The sequence below is a fragment of the Caretta caretta genome, chromosome 1 (genome assembly GCF_965140235.1).
Source record: "Caretta caretta isolate rCarCar2 chromosome 1, rCarCar1.hap1, whole genome shotgun sequence".
In the NCBI taxonomy this organism is placed as follows: Eukaryota; Metazoa; Chordata; order Testudines; family Cheloniidae; genus Caretta; species Caretta caretta.
The window spans coordinates 254372508-254393151 of record NC_134206.1 but is presented as its reverse complement, the minus strand read 5'-3'; the positions used below and the strand labels follow the sequence as shown (position 1 = coordinate 254393151).

The following is a 20644-nucleotide window of genomic DNA, read 5'->3' as shown; positions in this document are numbered from 1 at the left end:
GATAGCTCTGTGGTACTGTTGCCTCTGTCGTACTCTATGCACAGTGCAGTATTTTAGATCATTTCTCTCCCTTTCAGCTTAACATTCTCCATTCTGAGCTGGCAAAACAGCTTGCGGACACAATGGTTCTCCCAATCATACAATTTCGAGAAAAAGATCTTACGGGTAAGTTTTGGTTAGATTCCAAATTGCTGTCAACTCATAACTTTTGATGCCTGACATATTTCGTTGTAAGCGGTTGACTATTCATCCATTTGTCATTAAGAAACTTGTTTTTGTATTAATTGGCAGAGAAATCTGATATTTTCTTACTTGCTGCTAGACTGAGCATTTTTGATCAGACATAAATTTGTAGAAGTCCAGCACACATGCTACCTATTTTAAAATACAAGGCCACATTCTCCACCGTGTGGTCTATTTTTATACTAATGTGACTTAATTGAATTCAGCGGTGTCATACTTGCATAAAGCTGGCGGAGTGCAGTGGTGCACCAGGCTTGTGAACATCTGAAAGGAGAGGTAGTATTAACCCTACTGTGAGAAAACTGGGTTTGAAAAACAGGGGCAGGATTTTTCTGACTACAAAGCATACCTGTTTTCCTCCTGTTTAGGCAACTCAACCCTTTTAGCTCTGTGCCACCCATGGAAATATCCAGATGGCAGGATGGCACAAAATTGGAAATTCCTTGCTCACAGAGCAAAATAACAGTGCAAATATTTGGAATAATTTTGAAAGCAAGGGGCTGTGCAAGTTCAGAGAGAGTCTAACCAGCACATGTAAGAGAAGCATAAGATTTTATTGACTCTATCTCAACTTTCAATAATAATAATAATAAATAGTTCCCAGGCTCAGCTCCCCTCAGAAGGCATTTAGGGGCCTACATTTGTTTGAACTGGTTTTACTGGAAGAGAAAACAACTGCAGTATAATTGTGAAAGAAAACATGCTTTGGAGAAATGATGATTTTCAGCTCGTTTCATTTCCATACATCACTATAGAGCAGTTAAGACTATGATGACATGAATGGGCCTGTGGTAGGTGTCCAGACAAGAGGCACATAATGTCCAAATACCAAGATCTTTGTCCTGCAAATGCTTTCATATCTGCTTAACTTGCTCACTTGATTTCAGTGAGACCACTCACATGCTTACAGTTAAACACGCATGTAAGTGTTTGCAGGGCTGGAGCCTAAGGGGTTACATTTTTCTATTCTGCTCTTATATGTGTTCATCATAGTATCTGAGTGCCTTTCAATAGTGCATTAGGCAACATGACTAATATCTGTCACATGTTTGTTCTCATCCTTTTCCCAGGGGGAGAAGCGTGTATGCACAGCAGAGTGTCTTGTTTTTAATTAACACATTCACACACAATGCTATATATTTGTGTCAGAGAAGGGAAGGTAAAAGAAAAGGCACCTTGCACTTGGAGCAGAAGATGGTGAGGTTTGTGGTGGTCTTTAGTTCCTGGAGGAGTTCATTCCATAGTCTTGGGCGAGCCCCTCAGAAAGCTCCTGTCTCTCTTCATACCGCTGGCCGTGTGTGTGTAATTTGCACCCAAAATTTCAAATCACCTCTGCCCTTGTTCATAGGCGGGGAGAGGGCCAGGAGATATCTCTCAGCCCCACTATCTAAAGCCCCAGAGGTGTCAAGAACCCAAACTCTCTCCCCATTCTGTGGATGCCAAAGTCCTATCTATCACCTGTCCAGCTGCCAAAATCTCTTGCTTCCCCACCAAGAGCTTCCCAAGGGCAGCTATGCATTTTCAGTACAGAAATCTGTGGCTCACTGAAAATTTGGTGTAGGATAAAATTAACTAATAATAATAATACAAGCAATTCTCTACTTACAGCCTTATTTTTCATATTTGATGCAATAAAAACCTCCATGTACTAGTTTATGTGAAGCTGCCTCAGAATTCCCACTCTCTTACACTAGAGGGATGCAGACACTGGGGGAGGCCTTGAACTATAGCACAATTTTGGTCTAGCTCATCCAAGAGCACATGGTACCTTGGTGATAAACACAAATCCTGCAATTTCTCTCTAAGCTTTTCACAGTTTCCTACTGGGTATTCTTACTGAAGAGATTAATGCAAGTTATGATGCCCAGGGAGGGGGCAGTGAGAGCAGCACCTTTGAAAATCAGCTTATTTACTTTCCTTGCCCCAATCAGAACATTTTGCCCAGTATCTTTAATATTGGCCCCAACCCAGCAATCGCATCTACATTGATGTCACTGTGGCTCTGCAAAGGCACAAAGGTCTGCCTGATTAGGTCTGATCCAGTTACAGGATCAGGGCCCTAGTTCATATGCTGTGGCAGTCACTGGTGGGTACACAGCTTTGTGTGTGTCATTTAAGCACTGGCAATATGTTGTTCAAAACAGCAGATTTTTTTAGGCAGAGTACAGCTCCTCTTTGGTAATGGACAAAGTGACCTGCGGGTTCCTTGTATAAATTACACCTGTACATACGGGATCTTTTTCCATATTCAGAGCTTGTACAGTAAAGGAAGTTTATCTAAATCTTACCTATCTGCATGTACAGGTGCTTTCTCCCATGCTTCCTTTCCTGAGGTCCCAGCAAGGGACCAGCAGTGGAGGAGCATCATGTGACCAAGTGGTATGTCGGAGGAAGAGAAGTAGTCCTTGCAGTAAGGAGGGAAGTGGATCAGTAAAGTGAATAGTAATGTAAAGCACAGCAGAGCATGAGGGTGGAAATTACTTATATTGCAGTTGACCCCCCTAAAGGCCCAGTTAGGATTGGGAACTCATTTGCGCTTGCCTTGAGGTGTGTATAATTTAATTTAAGACAAGACCCAAATGGATGAAACAAATGGGGCATGGGTGATGCCAGAGGCTCATTGCAAATATTTTGTAAGTGCTGCTCTTCGTTTATTATTTTCAAGACACGAACATAAATTACACATTTCTATTTGTAGGAATAAAATGACGGAGGCAACTGACCTTCAAGTACCTATAAAGAGAGTTAGTTTTGTTGTGATTCTGCTTGAATAAGGAATGTATATAGCGCTCTCTTCATTCTGAAGTGTTGACTTTTTTTATTTCAGAAGTAAGCACTTTAAAGGATCTTTTTGGCCTTGCTAGCAATGGTATGTTTCATATTTTTGTTCGTTTCTAATGGCATGCACTAATTATGTCACCGGAGACATGTTGTGTGTATACCCATGCCATGATGCTGAAAATGTTTCTTGTTTCCAGAACATGATCTCTCCATGGCAAAGTATAGCCGATTACCGAAAAGAAGAGAAAATGAAAAGGTAAAAAAAGGCTTATAGTTTGGTTTTTAATGTACGGAAAGTTTTTAATCAGCGGCTCTGCCTACATATTCATTTTTAACTACAGCGTTAGCAAATGTACAAACTTCTGGGTTTTGTGGATCGAATCCACAGTAGCTCAAGACTCCCAGTGATTGACTTTTGAGTCAGCAACAAAGCTTTTAGGCCTCCGTTGAGAAAGGTACTGAAGCATGTGCCTAACTTGAAGGAACTATTTACATGTTTCAAGTAAGTCACGTTGTGCTGCTTCTTGGGGCACCTAGGGCTGTGAGTCAGCCTCTGTGTCACACATGTGCTTAAGCGTTTTGTTGAATTTGAGGCCATAAAGCAGCAAGGGGAACTGTAAGGATGACTTTTTCACGACAGAAGAAATCCAAAATGACCACAAAGATTTTTATAGGCCTCCTGCTGTAAAACCCATGTGTCTACCAATCTTCTATGGGGTGGATGCTGTACTAGAGGATTATTGATGCAGTGTGTTTGTACCTGAAGTGATGTAATAATGCCGTATATCTGCTGTGCTTAAAGGACTACATTCTCCTCTTCAGTGTGCCTGCCAGGTCTTTGGATATTGATTCTCATTCCACCTCCAGCACATGGAAGTGATGTCAGTGGGACCGATCCTGCATTCTTTGCACACCCAAGCCTCCCCCTCAGTACAAAGTGTGCAAAGAATGTAAGATTGCACCAGTAGGGGACTTGACACTTTTAGAGAGATCAGAAGATCATTTAAGGGATCTACATTATAGATCAGAATGCAATGTTTAGCTCCTGTATCGGATGTATGTGCTTGGACATACAGCAGACTGTGAGTTGTGCCCAGAATTATTAGTTCTATGAATTACACACATATAGGACCAGGTTCTGATCTCCACTACAATGAAATTACTCCAGACTTACGCTGATGTAACTGAAGTCATAACCTGAAGCTTACAATTTAAAATATGTAGTAGTTGTACTATTTATAGCTCAGAGACCTGCTTATAGGCTTGAAGAGAGACAAGGTGAAACTTCTTTTGGTGAGAGAGACAAGCTTTCGAGCCACACAGAGCTCTTCTTCAGGTCCTCGAAAGTTTCTGTCTCTGACCAACAGAAGTCAGTCCAATAAAATTTATTACCACAACCCCTTGTCCCCTTAATACCCTGGGACCGACACAGCTATAACTACCCTGCATACATCAATTAAAGTTAGAGAGGCAGTTAAATATGTTGCCAGGAAGAGCCTATATTAAATGATTTAATTAATTGTTTTACTTCTAATGCTTGTTTTTATCTTGTCATGGAGATATTGTTTTCCATAATAAAAAATAAGTATTTAATGATGACATTAAATTAATCAGTAAATGATCCGGATATATCCATAACATGATTCTGCATTGCATGACTGCCAGTTTTAAAGTTCTGCACACATTTTTATACAGCTAAAGACAGAAGTAGTAAAGGAGGTGGCAAATGCAAGGAGGAAGCAGCATCTTTCATCATTACAGTATTACTGTGCCCTGAATGCTCTGCAGTACAGGAAGAGAATTGCAATGATGGAACCTATGCTAGGATATACACAAGGACAGGTATGTACAGTAAAGCCAGGATAGTGGAAAATGTCACTTAAAGGAATATGTCTCTGGGATATGCAAGACATTTTGGAATAGAAGGAGTTGTGGCAGCTGACATATGAAAATAGGACTTATTCAGAAAGTCTCCTGTTAAAATGTTGTGCTGCCATTTTTATTCTTTCTGTGTGAACCTGTAGATTTCCTCTCTGTATTCAAATGACGTGCATATTGAGCCAAATTTTGCAAGGCAAATTTTGCAAAGCAAAGTTGTACTTTATTTATGGTCAAATAGTTGGACATTTAGCTACTCATAAATATACTACTTTAAAACACACACAAAAGCAAAATCAGCACATTCTAGGCTGAATGGTATGGACACTAAACTGTCATCACAACAAAATTTACTCCCATGTCATTGTTCACTTTGTGCTTTTATAAGCTCACCTGTGTGACAGTTTACTTCACAGCATGAGATATTCAGCATGCTGATGAGGAGTCTCGTGTGAACAGGAACTGGAGCATGTGTTGGACAGTAGCAGAGTGAGTGTAGTCAAGTGGGTGGAGCACAAGGCTAGGAAATCCTATACACTATTCCTTGCTCAGCCACATTTGCTATGTGGCTTTGGCCAAGTCTCTGTCTCAGTCTCCAAGTCCATAAAATGTGGCAGTACTACTAAAAACCTACTGCCCAGGAGTGTTGGGAGGATTAATTGATTAATATTTGTACAGCACTTTGAGGGCTCTATGTTAAGGTCCGTTTACACTTCCAGAATGATGTAAAGGGTCCTTAATGTAAATGAGAACCAGGACCTGAAACTACTGAGTGTAAATAATAAGTCTACGCCAGAGGTTCCCAAACTGTGGGGCACGCCCCCCTAGGGAGGCATGGAGGAACGTTGTGGCGGGGAGGGCAGGAAGTGCCACTCAGCTCCGCTCCTGGCCCCGGCCTCCATCCCCGCACCTGGGGCCTCGCCCCTCTTACCCATGTCCGCATCCCTCCCAGAGATACAGCCCTGCTACCAGCCCCAGCTCCGGAGGTAACGGGGGGGTCGCGAGGTAAAAAGTTTGGGGACCATTGGTCTGTGCAGTATTATCTAGTGAGGGGGAAACCACAAAAAGCACAAATAAAAATCAAGTAGTTCAGGGCCTTCTCTGCAATTTATACACACTGCTTTAGTCTGCAAAACTGCTGGAAATCTCATGAGAACAGGCCTTTGCATGATATTTCTGATGCTTCATACTTCCACTTGGGACAAAAATCGAGTGAATCTGTTTCTTCACTCTCCTGTTCTTTGCATAATCATCTCCACCTGTGCAAAAGGTGTAACATAAGAATTCTCTGTCCACTTACACCAGTAGAGGGAGTTTACTCCCTCTTGGGACAGGTGTCAATCACAGCAGGAGAAGACTGCACTGATTTTCCCCAGCTAAAATCAAATGATGCTCCCTCTTCCTGTCTAGAGAGAGTAGTGTTTTCTCACAGTTCCCCCTCCCAGGCTGGTGCAGCAAGTGCTTCCCTTTCTTTTTCAATCTACTTTAACCACTGATGTCACTGCAGAGTAACATAAGGCATTCCCACTTATCTGCTTGTATGGAAACAAAGTGCCAAGCTGGAATCCTGGACTTTGGATGCCCTACATAGTAATGCCTTTTTACTGTGGGAATGCAAAGTGCCAGGCCAGCCCGAAGCCAACTCATATACATACATAAGAAGCTGTAAAGTGCCTATCAGTCTTTGTACTGTAAGTTGTCCATATTAATCAATCTGCTAAAATGTGTGTGCCTTGTGTTTCATGTTTCCAAAGAGAAGGTGAGGATGAGGCTTAGCATATTGGAAATAATTTGGAGGGAGGAGCAACTGTTAGTGTCTATATGCAATAGCTGCTTCTTCCTATGCATGGAGGTGGGAGTAAGATAAGATACGGGATCTAATATGAACCAATAGTTAATGCATGAATGGTGTTTTATAGGTTTCCATCTAACTCAAGAGCCACTAACTAAAATAACCTCACTGAACTCTTCTTGGGAAGGGTAGTTGGTCAGAATGGGTAGGGTTTGTTTTCCTTGCCCCTATCCATTTCTTCCATAGCATTCGTCTGGTTACGCTGATTAAGAGCACAGATGCTAGGGAGGATCATCTCAGGCCAGGTCAACACTAGGAGTACTTTGGGGGTCTTGCTATATGGGTATCCTATACCTACAAAGCACTCCTAGTATGGACACAGCTTATACTAGCAAAACTGCGCTTTTACTGATAGAGCTTGTTCCAGCCCTCCCACGCCCCCCCCCCCCCCCCAACTGCATGTACAGTAGGGGGCATTTGCCGCCACAGCTATGTTGGTCATGGATCACACATCTTTACATCCCTGACTGGCACATAATTAGGTTCTTCACAATGCTGACAAATCTGGTGGATGGAAGAGGGGTGACATGGTTCTTTAGGCCAGTTAATAGCATTAATATTAGTAATTTGACTGACAGTGGCCGCTAACCTTCATGTTTGGGGGGGGCAGAGGGGAAGAGGTAGGAAGGGAGAGGTTAGTGTTTCAATAATGCCTTAGATTCGAATGGCAGTCTGTGACATCAGTCACCACAGGATCATGTTAGGCACCTGCCCCACCATCCATTATTTGATTGACAAACCTTTCTTAGATAATTTCTAGAATACCCTTATTATATTTTTCAGATTAACTTTTTTAAGAAGGGAGCAGAGATGTTTTCCAAAAGAATGGACAGCTTTTTATCACCAGTTTCAAACATGGTTCAAAGGTAACACAACACCTAGGTTTCAGTTTGATTTTCTGTATTTATTTGTGTTAAATTCAAGCAAGATTACTAACGTCCTGCCGTGCCTGGCTGGGGGCTTGCCCCACACAGGGCCCAGTCCTGCAGTCCTTACTCAGGAGAGGAGTTCCACCAGACGGCTGCAGGGTTGGGCTCAGACTAACAGAGTTCATTGGGTTTTTTTTTTTTTTAATTTCATTTGCACTTCACTGTGTGAAAGAACAGATGGGTAGGGAGGGGTGTGTGTGTGTGTATAAAAGGAATATACTATCTGTGCATTGCAGGGAATACGTGCATAGCAGAGCCAGAGATTTTTTTTCAATGGCAATTGAGGATCTTCGGAATAAAGCCCAAATACTGTGCTGTACATTAAATAAGATCGTAAGCCCAATTTTTTAAATCTGGGTACCTTTAATAAGGACATCCAAAACCCCATCTTTCGACACACAGATAAGCATTTAGGAGCATAAAGAGGGTAAATAAACACCTAATTCCCTTCATGAGTACAGAAATTCGGGAGTTGAGCACCTGTGTTTGAAAAGGGTGTCCTGTATGTGATGTCACTGAAAAACTTTTAAATGGGGAAAAGTGTAGTCTAAACCAAAAAAAACCCAAACCATTTTAATAGCATTGTTTTATGTAATCTGTATTGTTTGATTTCTGTTTTTTAATAGTTTAGGACCTGATGTAAAGCCCATTTAGTATTAATGAATATTAATATTATGGTAGTGCCCAAACTCAGGATCGGGGCCCCATTATGCTGGGTACTGAACAACCATAGAAGAAAGACAATCCTTGCCCTAGCTATCTTAGAGTCTACATTGAAATTGGTGGGTGTCTTTCTATTGAGTTCAGTGTGCTTCGGATCAGGCCCTTACTGAATATTTTCCCAATTTTGTCCTTACGCCTTTGGCAAACATTTTGTTTCTCCTTGCATTTCTAATGGAGATGGAAATTGGTTTTTTTATAATTAATGGTCATGAGACCAGAAGTTGACAATGAAATCCAAACTTACAGACAGTCCTGAAAACATTTTAAAGCTTACAGTCTAACTGGGACAGATTAGAGAAAGCACTAAACAGACTGTTAGGTGGGACATTAGATTGTAAAGGGCAAATAACGGTTCCATTTTTTTTAACAAAAGCATATCCAAATCCCTGCCTCTTCTGGGCGTGGTGGCCTTCTAAATATAAATTCATGTGAGAGCAAAGGTCATAAATAACCTGGAATATGTACCAGAAAGGAGTTACCGTACCAGAATTGACCAATATTTCATGTACTCTGGTATCTTGAATGTGATAATGTCCAATGCCAGCTGGTTCAGGGGAAGGAATAAACCCCCTACAATGCACTTGCCCAACTGTTTTATACTATCCCAAGATTGGAAAATTTGTTCCTGATCCCAGCTGGCAATCAATCCTCATGCTTCAGGGCATAAGTTGATAGTCAGAGTTTTATCCACAGTCGTGCAATTACAGCTGTTATTCTTGTTCATAGAAGTGTCTAATTATTTTTCAGTTTCACTAGGCCATTCTCTTGAATAAAATCCTGCAACAGTGAGTTCTCTTTACAGTTTGCACAAAAGTATTTTCTTTTTCAGCTTCAATTTTGCTGCCTTCTAACTTCCAGTGAGCACCCTTCTTGTTTCTGGACTGTTCAAAAGGCATATAAAAGCACATGACTGGCTTTCACTAAACTGTTCCTTATTTTATATACCTTTTTCCTACTTTGACTTACTTTTATCCTTTCCACATTAAACAGTCCTTACAAAGATGCCCCCCATATGCTTCCAATCGTTCATAGACTAAAGTTCATTTTTTAAGCTCCCCAGCAATAGCATGTGCCTTCTGTTTATGAGATGCCAGAATGTTTTGTCTATATACAGTAGATTTGTTTATTCAGGGCACTTTTCACACTCTAGTTAAGACCATAGAAACATGTTACAGAGTAGGCCCGGGTTTCCCAAAGGCCAGTGGACACTCCAGTGAGGAAGCACAAAGGACTAGCTGGAAGCAGATAGGCAGATGGGACTCTCACTTGTGCTCCAGAGTCTCAGCTTTCATTTAAAAAAAAAAAAAAAAAGCTCTAGCTGGGTGTGATTGTGAATAGAAGCTTGAGAACACAACCCAAGTGTAACCAGTGCAGTGGTGTCTGCCTGAGTGTGCAGAGGGTATGAAACAATACCTTGAAGAGGCATGAATGGCACTGTTCATCTCAATGTGTTGCCAAGATGCAAACGGTGATACTTTTAAATAGCAACACTGTTAACTATTTGAGTGATCAAAGCCTATAAAATAAAAAAGGAAGGAATCATCCTACATCCTCTGAGTGATCCATATTTTTGGTGCCACAAGTGGGTGGACTGAGGAAATGCCAGCCTTTCTCTCCCAACCCACCCTGCACGTAGGGCGGAGACAAGCCCCAGGAGCCCCACTGAAAGGAAGCTCAGCCTGAGGACCTACAGAAACTCCATATAGGAGAGATGTTTTGTTAGAAGAAAAATATGAATGTTGCCTCAATCACTACTGTTAAAAAAAATCACTAAGCAACACTGTTCTAAACATAGAAAGTAATGTTCTGTTTCCTGTTTAAATGTAATTTAAATAATGTTTTCAAGCATCTTGTATCCAATATTGACTGTCGTTCCTTACACTAAAAAGCTGACACATTTTAAAATACAATCTAACTTCATTAAAATTCAAATCTATCACTCAGCCTTTAACCTCACATTGTAGGACTGAAGGGAGCACAGCTGGTTTTATTTTTCTGGGGGTTGGGCGGCACGGCTTTTCAAAGTTGGGAAGTCCTGGAAATGAGCCATTGCAAAGCAGAGCTGTAACACTACGTAAGAATGAATATGCCTTTAGTCAGTCAGATCCTTCCTAACCTGGACTAAAATGCAATGTTCTCCATCCAGGTTACTATCACTGCTATGACCCCAAAAGAACAGCAACAACTACAGGAGCTATAAAGTTTAGTCTCCCAAGCAGCAGATCAAGTCTGTAGGGTTGTGGTCTCAGTAATGGAAGAACTGGCCCCAAATGCAGTTGAAGCAGCTTGCTGTCTGGCTCAGGTAGGCAGTCGCCAGCTCTATGGGTGCCATATTTCATGTGCGCTGTAGGGTTACTTTGAGTATTTGTTATGCCTTTGAAGCATTAAAGGAGCTGCTGCTGCCTGACACATTCAGAGTTTCACACGCAAGCTGTGAGGGGAATCCCAGCCAACAGAAGTCCCAACATTCCAATAAGCATAAATTATATGTGCAGGTCCAGGTGATTTTCTTTTTGTAAGCTAAGTGACAGAACTATTTGATACCTCCTTCTCTTGCCTCTCCTTGCCATCTGTTGGATGCAGGCAGTGACTCCTGGGGGGCTTGGAAAAGTGAGTAGGAAAAATCTGATGTTTCGTGCTGTTATAGTTTTTCTGAAAGGAGGCATATTGTCCTTGCAAGGCACCTACCCAGATCCAGAAGGCTGACTATCCGGTCTAATATCTTCAGCCTATGTTTTGAAAACCGCTTTCCGTAGCTGAAAAAGGAAAGAACTTTTCCTTCATTCCATCTAGCCGGAGTCTCGCTCTTGGGGGAGTGAAATGACACAAGTATTGGGACACTCCTCTGTAATTCCGGGTTCATAATTCTATTAGCGGTAGAACCTGCTCTCACCTCTTTTCTTGTTAGGACAATCAGAGTAACAACGGCATAGGTCATGTATAGCTATACCTCCTTTTTCCATTTGAGGGCGTCAGCAGATCAGAAGGCTGCTGGGTGTTTACAGATTCCCACTTTCCCAGCAACAGCTACCAAAACATCAGAAGGCCACAAAGGATTGAAAGTCCCATTTTAGCAACCAACCCTATTATAATGGATCCCCTTCTTTCATTTTTCGTAGAAGACTGGCTTAAATAGGGACCGTTTTGGCCCTGAATGTTATTAATAGTGCTCCATAATATACCTTTTTCTTAATACAAACTGCTTCCTTCTTTCCTATTCTGAAAACAGTGACCTTCCTTGTCCATTATTTTAGAACGACACTGTGGTTAGAATGTCAGCCCCCGCTGCTGCCTCTGAGGAATAGCCTGTACTAGGAGAATTCTCAGTGGAATAGGGCTGGCAGACTGCAGGATCAGGAACCAGAGGGTGCAGGAAGGTGATGTAAAGTCACCTTGTTCCCCTTCTCCCCAGGTGAGCCGAATGCTGTTGTAGTTCACCTGGGGATCGAGCCCATGGTGTCTCACTTTTAGCTAACCACCATTTGTATAACCGGGGAAGCATATCATCAAACTTACTCTGTCAGTCTTTAAGGCTTTTTTAAAATAGCCAGCACCACACAAGGGCATGCAGACCCACAGTCACTTCCTGACTGAGCTCAGAATGGCTCTTTGGGCAGGAGGGATGTCTGGCCAAATATGAGCTTCTAATGGAGGCATTGCAGAGGCAGGACTTCTAGTCTAATAGCACGTCTGATTGGTTCCTCAGGTCACGGAAACCTGTTAAAATGTTGCCTTCTGATTGGCTCAAGCATTAGGACTAAAAAGAAGGTATAGAGGTAGTCTACTAGCATTTATTGACACAGAACTCTTAGCTCTCTTTTCACATTAGTACAGGCAGCATCAGTTAATGTGAATTTACTCCAAAGCTGAAAATGCATAATAGTGAGACTGTGGATCCATGTTTGTTCAGCACTGTAAGTGTGTCTGTTGTTGCATCCGTGTATTTTTATTTCTCCAGGTTGAATTCTGTACTTTGAGATCCTTTTGCAGTTACCATTCACCACAATGGGAGTTACACAGGGACATGAAGATGGATTTGGGTTCTGCTTGTTTAATTCTAACCATGTCTGCTTTCTAAATCATATCACTGTGGAAGATTTTATTATTTTAAACTTGTTACAGAAGTGAAAGACTTGATTTCACTGCACTGGAAGGGACACTGTCAAGAGGAAAATAGAAATTAAAAAAAAAATCTTATTCATGTTTCCAATAATAGTGTTGCAATGGAAAGAATTTTTAAAATCTGATATACTTCTCAAGATTTATGCTGCTAAATTCCCTTTTTCCATTTCTTTAATATGAATCTAGAATGATCAGACTTCTGTTTAGTCTGTGTCACTTTCTGGTTTTCTTGCACTAACTAGTACGGCGGGATTAGGGTTTCCGGTAAGCAGGGGAATGTTTGAACCCATTCTGCCCCTCCTGTTTACAGTGATTTTAAAAAAAGTCTATTCACAAGAGGTTTTGTGAGCCCCTACTAAAAAAGAGAACCTAAGTTTTAGCCCCAAATCACTTGTGTTTCCTTAAGTAACAATTCCTTGCATTGCTCTTCTAAGACCTCTGTAAATAAGACAGTTGTGGCAACTTCCGATTGGGTTAGATTCTGCAAACCATACTCACATGGAATAACACTCAGGTGCGTAAATCATGGAAGTCAACTCAGTAGTGGTCCTTGTGAAAAATCTGGCCCATTGAGTCCAGGCCTGTGTGACTGATGGAGGACTCTGCTGCTTTTCTGTATCCTTACAGCTGCCACCAGAACATTTCTGAAAGTGGGTGGCATGCTGTCGAAGGGCTCTCTCTGATCAACTAATCAGTGGTTCAGTGATAGGAACTCCAGTTAATCACGCAGTTCTCAGAAAAAAACAAACCAGTTCCACGAAAGCCAAGACACATTATTATAAAGCCCAGCAGGAACATTATGAGGAACATACCGATTTAGTATTAATGACTGCATCCGTTTGCTCAGCTTCAATCAGAACGATGTGTACAATGCGCTGTTTGGCTGCTTGAAGCTTTGTTTGGGTCTCAAACAAGCAAACAAACCAACCTAGCCTGATTTTCACTGTTAATGGTTAGCATTTCACAGTCCTCACAGTTTCTTCACTTCGGCTTCACTCCACAGTCCTGCCCTGTCCCCCTCAGCCCCTTCCCTTTTTGTCCACGTAGCTTATCCCCTTATAACTAAACGGCTCACTCACCCCCTGCCCCCAAAATAATGGAACTAACGCTATCACATTGCTCGCTCTGCTTGTGTATTCCACCCCCTTTGCCGCCCCCCTGTGCCTGTCATGTCTATTTAGATTGTAACCAGTTGGGGACACAGACCATGTCCTATGCTGTGTTTGTGCAGTGCCTACCACAATGGGGCCCCTTTTTAGGCTGTTCCTTTGACACCGCTGTGACAAACAGAAAATAATCTGCCATCGTTTCATGCTTTTTGGTCAGTTTCATGTCTCCTCTCTCCATGTCACTCTCCTTTATAACGTTCGGGGAAGAAAACAGCCATCCTTAGTGCAAACAGTAGTCATTCCAAGAAAAAACATAGTACTGTCTGAAATACATTCACAGTAAATGCTGTTTTTGTAGAAATACAGTAAATGTGTTTGTACAGCATGCCTACAGTAAACTAGCTGCCAAGCACACTTGTCCTTAGACACCAGAATTTCAGGACAAACACCAAGTGAAGAACTTGGTGATACTGTCGCTACCAAATTAAAAACACAGCCTTACCTGTACCAAAACAACAAGGAGTCTGGTGGCACCTTAAAGACTGCATCAGATTTATTAGGGCATAAGCTTTTGTGGGTAAAACACCACTTCTTCAGATACACAAGTATTACACAAGCGATCAGTGTGTCCTTAGCAGGTGCATCTCGTTTCTGTAATCCCAGATTAATTTACTGGGAGCAATTCCTTAATCGCCATCGCATTCTCCATTCCTTCCTTCCTTTCTGTATTCATTGACCAAGTGCTCATAGAGATCCTTTCATGTGTATTCTTATAACTATTTTTCCTGTTAAATCCATGTAAAAATCCACATTCTCTTTCCACTACTCCAAACCAGCAGCGAACAGCGTGTAAACACCTTTTGTGCATTTAATCCAGCTGTGCCACAGTAGTATACAATGTATTTAACATAAATATTTTTGTTCTTGCAGGATTAGATACACGTTAGATGTGTCCCTGGGTTAACTGACTGACAGTAAAACGGCTTTGATTTTTTCCAGCATACAGGGAGAGTTGGATGCTGAAGCTGACGCCATGAGAGTATCCCAGCAGGACTTGCTTTCAGTTAATGAGTCTGTTTACACCCCAGATTCTGATGTCACCTCACCAACAATCAACAGAAACCTTATTCAGAAGGCTGGCTACCTTAATCTTAGAAAGTAAGAAGGATAGTCCGCCTTGTTTGTCTGTGACTGGTAACTGATTTCTGCATTATCTCTACCATGAAGATTCTTTGAGTAAAATTTTCAGAAGCGCCAAAGTGATTTCAGGGCGAAGTCTCATTGAAAGTCAGTGGAATTAAGACTCCTACATCATTTAGGCACTTTTGAAAATGTTACCTTTCAGTTCCTAAATCACCTTAGAAAATGGGATTTAGGAGCCTAAGACATTTTAGGGGCTTGTGAAAGTCTTCCCCTTTGTGACTAATTGGTTTTCCCTCTAGCTGAATTCACCTACAAGGCCTGAATTCATGGTTTGAGCTCTGAAGCTGGGGTTGGAGTCTCTGAGACTGGGATCAGGATGTTCCCTCTTTTATGGGCTAACGAAAATGCAATGCTGCTTACAAGGAGGAGCTAGATTTTGGATTTCCACAAATTTCCCTTTACACTGACAGGAGTTGTACAGAAAAACCAGGTCCATAGCGTTGAGCATATACCATACTAGAGCTCAATCCTGCAGAGTTCCTTTTACTAAACCTCCCATTGACTTCAGCAGGAGTTATGTATATAGAAGAGCAGCAGAGGTGGATGGGCCCTGAATATTGTGTCTTTGAAATAACTTAAATGTCAGTTTGCATTTAATTTGAACAGTTTTTGATAGTTAACTGGATTACAAATGTTACGGTTTAACAGCAGTGTAAGAGATGGATTACAGAATTGTGTAAATGGCTCCATAGAAGGATGTACTTTCAATATAAGATTCTACTAGTAGAAGTGTAACTTTTCAAAATGTATAGCCATGTGTGCTGAAATTTCTGCTGCTCCTGATCACTCAAAAGTACAGTAGTACCTCAGCGTTACGAAAACCAGAGTTATGAACTGACCGGTCAACCACACACCTCATTTGGAACTGGATGTTTGCAATCAGAAAGCAGCAGACACTAAAAAACAAAAACAAAAACCCGGGCAAATACAGTACTGTGTTAAGTGAAAAAATTTTTTAAAAAAAGATTTGATACGGTAAGGAAAATGTTTGTGCTTGTTTCATTTAAATTAAGATGGTTAAAAGCAGCATTTTACTTCTGCAGAGTAAAGTTTCAAAGCTATTAAGTCAATATTCAGTTGTCAACTTTTGAAAGAACAACCATAACATTTTGTTCAGAGTTATGAACAACCTCCATTCCCAAAGTGTTCATAACTCTGAGGTTCTACTGTATCTTTTTTTTATAGAGTACAATAAAATTCCATGCAGCCTCATCTCAGTTGTTCTCCCTAAACCTTCTGCTGTTCGCAGCTAGGAAGTATTGCACATGATTGTTCATTTTAAACTTGGATCACTCAAAACCAACTGCTCCTTAAACCTTCAGCTTGCCCTGGGGATGTCTCTCCATTGCAGATGGGTGTCTTTGACACATTTGTTGAAATTTAGTTTACAAGTTACAAAGATCCTTGTTTGAAAATAAGGATCAGCCCTGCATCTGCAGCAGGGCTTGCTCAGAGTTTGGGCAGAGGGAGGGCTTCTGATCCAGGAATTGAATTGGGGGTTATTTCTAACTAGAAATACTGTGCTAACTGGTCTTAATACTGTGTGTTCCCTATAGTAAAACAGGCCTGGTGACTACAACCTGGGACAGACTCTATTTCTTCACTCAAGGTGGAAACCTGATGTGCCAGCCTAGGGGAGCAGTAGCTGGAGGACTGATTCAGGACCTGGATAACTGCTCTGTAATGGCAGTGGACTGTGAAGACCGACGATATTGCTTTCAGATCACCACTCCTACAGGAAAATCGTATGGGTCACAAGTTTTCTGTTAGCAGCCAATCATGTCTGGTGTACCAGATGGGGTTTCAGAATGCCTAATCATTGTGTTAACAGTTCCCTCGTGACAGCCATTTTAACTGAGCTGGATTGCCATCATAATGCTGACCTACAGGAAAGAGTATTTTTGCACTTTTAAAATCAAGTGCCCACATTGCATAAAGGATGAATGTTGTGTCATTTAGGAATAGGGTATTCACACAACTGGGGTTGCTGGCTGCACACTCAGAGGCACAATTTAGTAGCCTGAGTGTAGGACTTTGGAGTCAGGTATTCCAGAATAATGCCAGCTCTGACACTGGCTGCCTCTGTAGATTTATGATAGCTTAGTTCTCTGTGTGCAAAATGTGAATAATACTGACTTACCTATCTCAGAGGGCTGTTAAGGCTTCATTAGCTGAAGTACTTGTGAGTATCATTATCATGAGTGCAGAGCTAGGAGTCCAGTACAACCCTCTGATTAAGGCTGTAACAGAGTCCTGATTTTTTTGGTGCGAAAGTTGCAGTCGTGGCTTGTTAAAGCTGTGGTTTCAGTGCGATCAGTTCAAGTACTACAAAACAAATTACCCCCATATAAGCTGCAGCACCTTCTGCCAAGCTATGCAGCCTGCCTTCCCAAACAGGGCAGCAGCACAGAAGGGACGCCATGTGTCCCGCCTTGCTCTCAAAGCCAGCATGACGGAAGTGCAGCTGGGCCAGGTTTGAGTGGCATTGCAACCCTGCGCAGCAGCTCGCAAAGCTGAGTGAGTGGTATTGCAACCTGGCACTCGGGGTCGCAACCCCACTTAAATTCACGGCAACTATAGAAAGTTGTGGTGTGTGTTTGAAAGTTGCGGTTTCCCCAGCAAAATCAAGGCTTATGATTTTCTTACAGCCTTATCTAGTATATAGAATCGCAGTAGTTAAAGATGAACTTATGAGATTATTGAGTCTTCCCCCGTTGAAACTGTCTCTGTGTGCAGGGAGAGTGAGTGCACGTAATATAACAATGATACCAAGAAAAACATGAATCTAATGTATTTGTGTTTTAGGGGGATAACCCTTCAAGCAGAAAGTAAAAAAGAATATGAGGAGGTAAAATATTTCCCTGGTTAACGTTTTTACTTTCTTATCCACTAAATAGTTTAGAGTGTTCAGTTTCTTTTCTCCTTACAGTGGATATGTGCAATCAACAACATCTCTAGGCAGATCTATCTCACCGACAATCCAGAGGTGAGAGCTTGTTTGTTTTCATCTGTTCTTTCCAGGACCCATAGCATTTCTGGAAGGGTGAAATGTCTTTTTGTTTTGTAGGCTGTTGCAATCAAGTTAAATCAGACGGCCCTTCAGGCAGTGACCCCCATCACAAGCTTCGGAAAAAAACATGAAAGTTTGCGTCCCAGGTAATGCTTTCACTTTTCTGTAGGAGTGATTTTTGCTGTTGTGCGGTCAGTCAGACTCTGCTTACAGGGCAAGAGAGTTGTGGGAAGCCCTGACCCTGCAACTCTGTCCATCCCAGCAGACCCCTGTGCCTGTGTGGAATCCCAGTGAAGGCAATGGGATCCCATCTGAGTTCAGGGCTCTGCTGCATGCAGTCCAGCTTGCAGGATTAAGGCCCCAGCCATTTCCAATTTTAACATACAGGTGGGGTTTCTCTTATTCATTTTTTTATGAAGCACACACAGTACTTAGATTGTAAACTCTTTGGGCCAGGGACCATTTTGTTATAGGCTTGTATAGTGCTCAGCACAATGGGTCCTGATTGCTAATTGGGGGCCCCGAGTGCGGTCACCATGCAAATTAAAAATAAGGTTTTTGATGAAAACTGCCTTGCCCTATTCCTGTCTGTACTCTGAAACTAGCACAAGGAGCAGTCTTCGCTGGGTCTGATCTCCTGGACTCATTCAAGTCAGTTATTAAACCCTCTATCCCCAAATAGAGGTTAATAATGAAGCTATGCGCTCCTGGATTTAAAAAACAAATGTTTTCCATTTAACTTTTCTCCCCTCTTTTCTTGAGAAATCCAGCCTGACCAGCAAGAACTCCTCAGTCTCTGTGACTGGGGTCCAAAGCCAGCTCCAGAGACTGACTATATTCATGCTCTGAATGTATGACCCTAAAAGCAGAGCACTAAATAAAGTAGAGCAAATTAGAGTTGAGTGTCTTTATCAAACTTTAGTAGGTAAAAACTTCTGTATGAGTTTTGTAGACAGTCCTGCCAGGATTTTTTTACAGCATATGTATTTCTTACTGACTTGTGCATATCTAATCTCTAACCCTTCAAAGGTTTCATCTTTTCTCACTCCATACTGACCTCCAGCTAAAAACTAGTCCTTCCCAGTTTACTGTGATTCCTTAGGGACCTCATAGGCTCCCACAAGCCATAGGGAGTGCCAGTCAAATGAGAAAGAGAAGGTGGGTAAGGAATATCTGTGGCTCGAAAGCTTGTCTCTCTCACCAACAGAAGTTGGTCCAATAAAAGCTATTACCTCACTCACCTTGTCTCTCTCATATCCTGGGACCGACACGGCTACAACTACGCTGCATGCTTGCTTTCCCATTTCACTCAGGAGGTGGGAATTTTACTTTGGTCGGGGTTTTATGATACCCTGGATGATTTAATAATGAATAACCAGGGAAAATACCTACATTGAATATTGTTACATGGAGGAAAAATATTAGTTGGGTTGCAGAGAGTCAGCTCTGCGTTATTGTGTACAAACAGAAAATCTTGCAGGATTGAAACTAATCAAGATTCTGCTATCCAAATAAATAGGCAGAAATATTGGTAGGAGATTTCTACAGTTGCAGGAAATTCAAAAGCAGTTTCACACTCTGAGGAACTTTGGGAGGAAGAACAGGGACGAATGTTACATAAAACACACAGTTTGCTCCTGAGTATTGTACCAAACCTGTGACCATCTAGGAACTTTGGTGGTTGTCATTATGTCCATTCCCTTGCCATTCGGGACTTCACAGATAGGCAGCTTAGATCCTCTCTGCTCAATAAACACAGGTCTCTACTATTTGAGCTAAAAGAAAAGGAGTACTTGTGGCACCTTAGAGACTAACCAATTTATTTGAGCATGAGCTTTCGTGAGCTACAGCTCACTTCATCAGATGCATACTGTGGAAACTGCAGTAGACATTATATACACACAGAGATCATGAAACAATACCTCCTCCCACCCCACTGTCCTGCTGGTAATAGCTTATCTAAAGTGATCATCAAGTTGGGCTATTTCCAGCACAAATCCAGGTTTTCTCACCCTCCACCCCCCCACACACACAAACTCACTCTCCTGCTGGTAATAGCTCATCCAAAGTGACCACTCTCCCTACAATGTGCATGGTAATCAAGGTGGGCCATGACTTCTGGGAACTCTTCTGGCTCTATCAATCTGTTTCTTCACTTCCGCATTTTACATTCCAAATTTTACATTTGGGGACAATGTATACCTTCAGATCAGAGGCACTGCTATGGGTACCCGGATGGCCCCACAGCATGCCAACATTTTTATGGCTGATTTAGAACAACGCTTCCTCAGCTCTCGTCCCCTAAAGCCCCTACTCTACTTGCGCTATATTGATGACATCTTCATCATCTGGACCCATGGAAAAGAAGCCCTTGAGGAATTCCACCATGATTTCAACAACTTCCATCCCACCATCAACCAAAGCCTGGTGCAGTCCACACAAGAGATCCACTTCCTGGACACTACAGTGCTAATAAACAATGGTCACATAAACACCACCCTATACCGGAAACCTACTGACTGCTATTCCTACGTACATGCCTCCAGCTTTCACCCTGACCACACCACACGATCCATCGTCTACAGCCAAGCTCTGCGATACAACTGCATTTGCTCCAACCCCTCAGACAGAGACAAACACCTACAAGATCTCTGTCAAGCTTTCTTACAACTACAGTACCCACCTGCGGAAGTGAAGAAACAGATTGATAGAGCCAGAAGAGTTCCCAGAAGTCTCCTACTACAGGACAGGCCTAACAAAGAAAATAACAGAACGCCACTAGCCGTCACCTTCA

At 42.0% G+C, this 20644-nt stretch overlaps 1 protein-coding gene across 3 annotated transcripts in view; it reads left to right on the top strand.

Moving 5' to 3' along the window:
* The window catches only part of APPL2 (adaptor protein, phosphotyrosine interacting with PH domain and leucine zipper 2), a 93604-nt gene that overhangs the window by 27131 nt on the left and 45829 nt on the right, over window positions 1-20644 (top strand). For all 3 annotated transcript variants that reach the window (XM_048832001.2, XM_048831993.2, XM_048832011.2), the window contains exons 5-14: window positions 78-165; window positions 3071-3112; window positions 3222-3280; window positions 4720-4866; window positions 7538-7620; window positions 14637-14795; window positions 16397-16585; window positions 17646-17688; window positions 17770-17826; window positions 17908-17996. In XM_048832001.2, the coding sequence (XP_048687958.2) occupies window positions 78-165; window positions 3071-3112; window positions 3222-3280; window positions 4720-4866; window positions 7538-7620; window positions 14637-14795; window positions 16397-16585; window positions 17646-17688; window positions 17770-17826; window positions 17908-17996 (956 nt within the window). The remainder of the gene's footprint in view (window positions 1-77; window positions 166-3070; window positions 3113-3221; window positions 3281-4719; window positions 4867-7537; window positions 7621-14636; window positions 14796-16396; window positions 16586-17645; window positions 17689-17769; window positions 17827-17907; window positions 17997-20644) is intronic.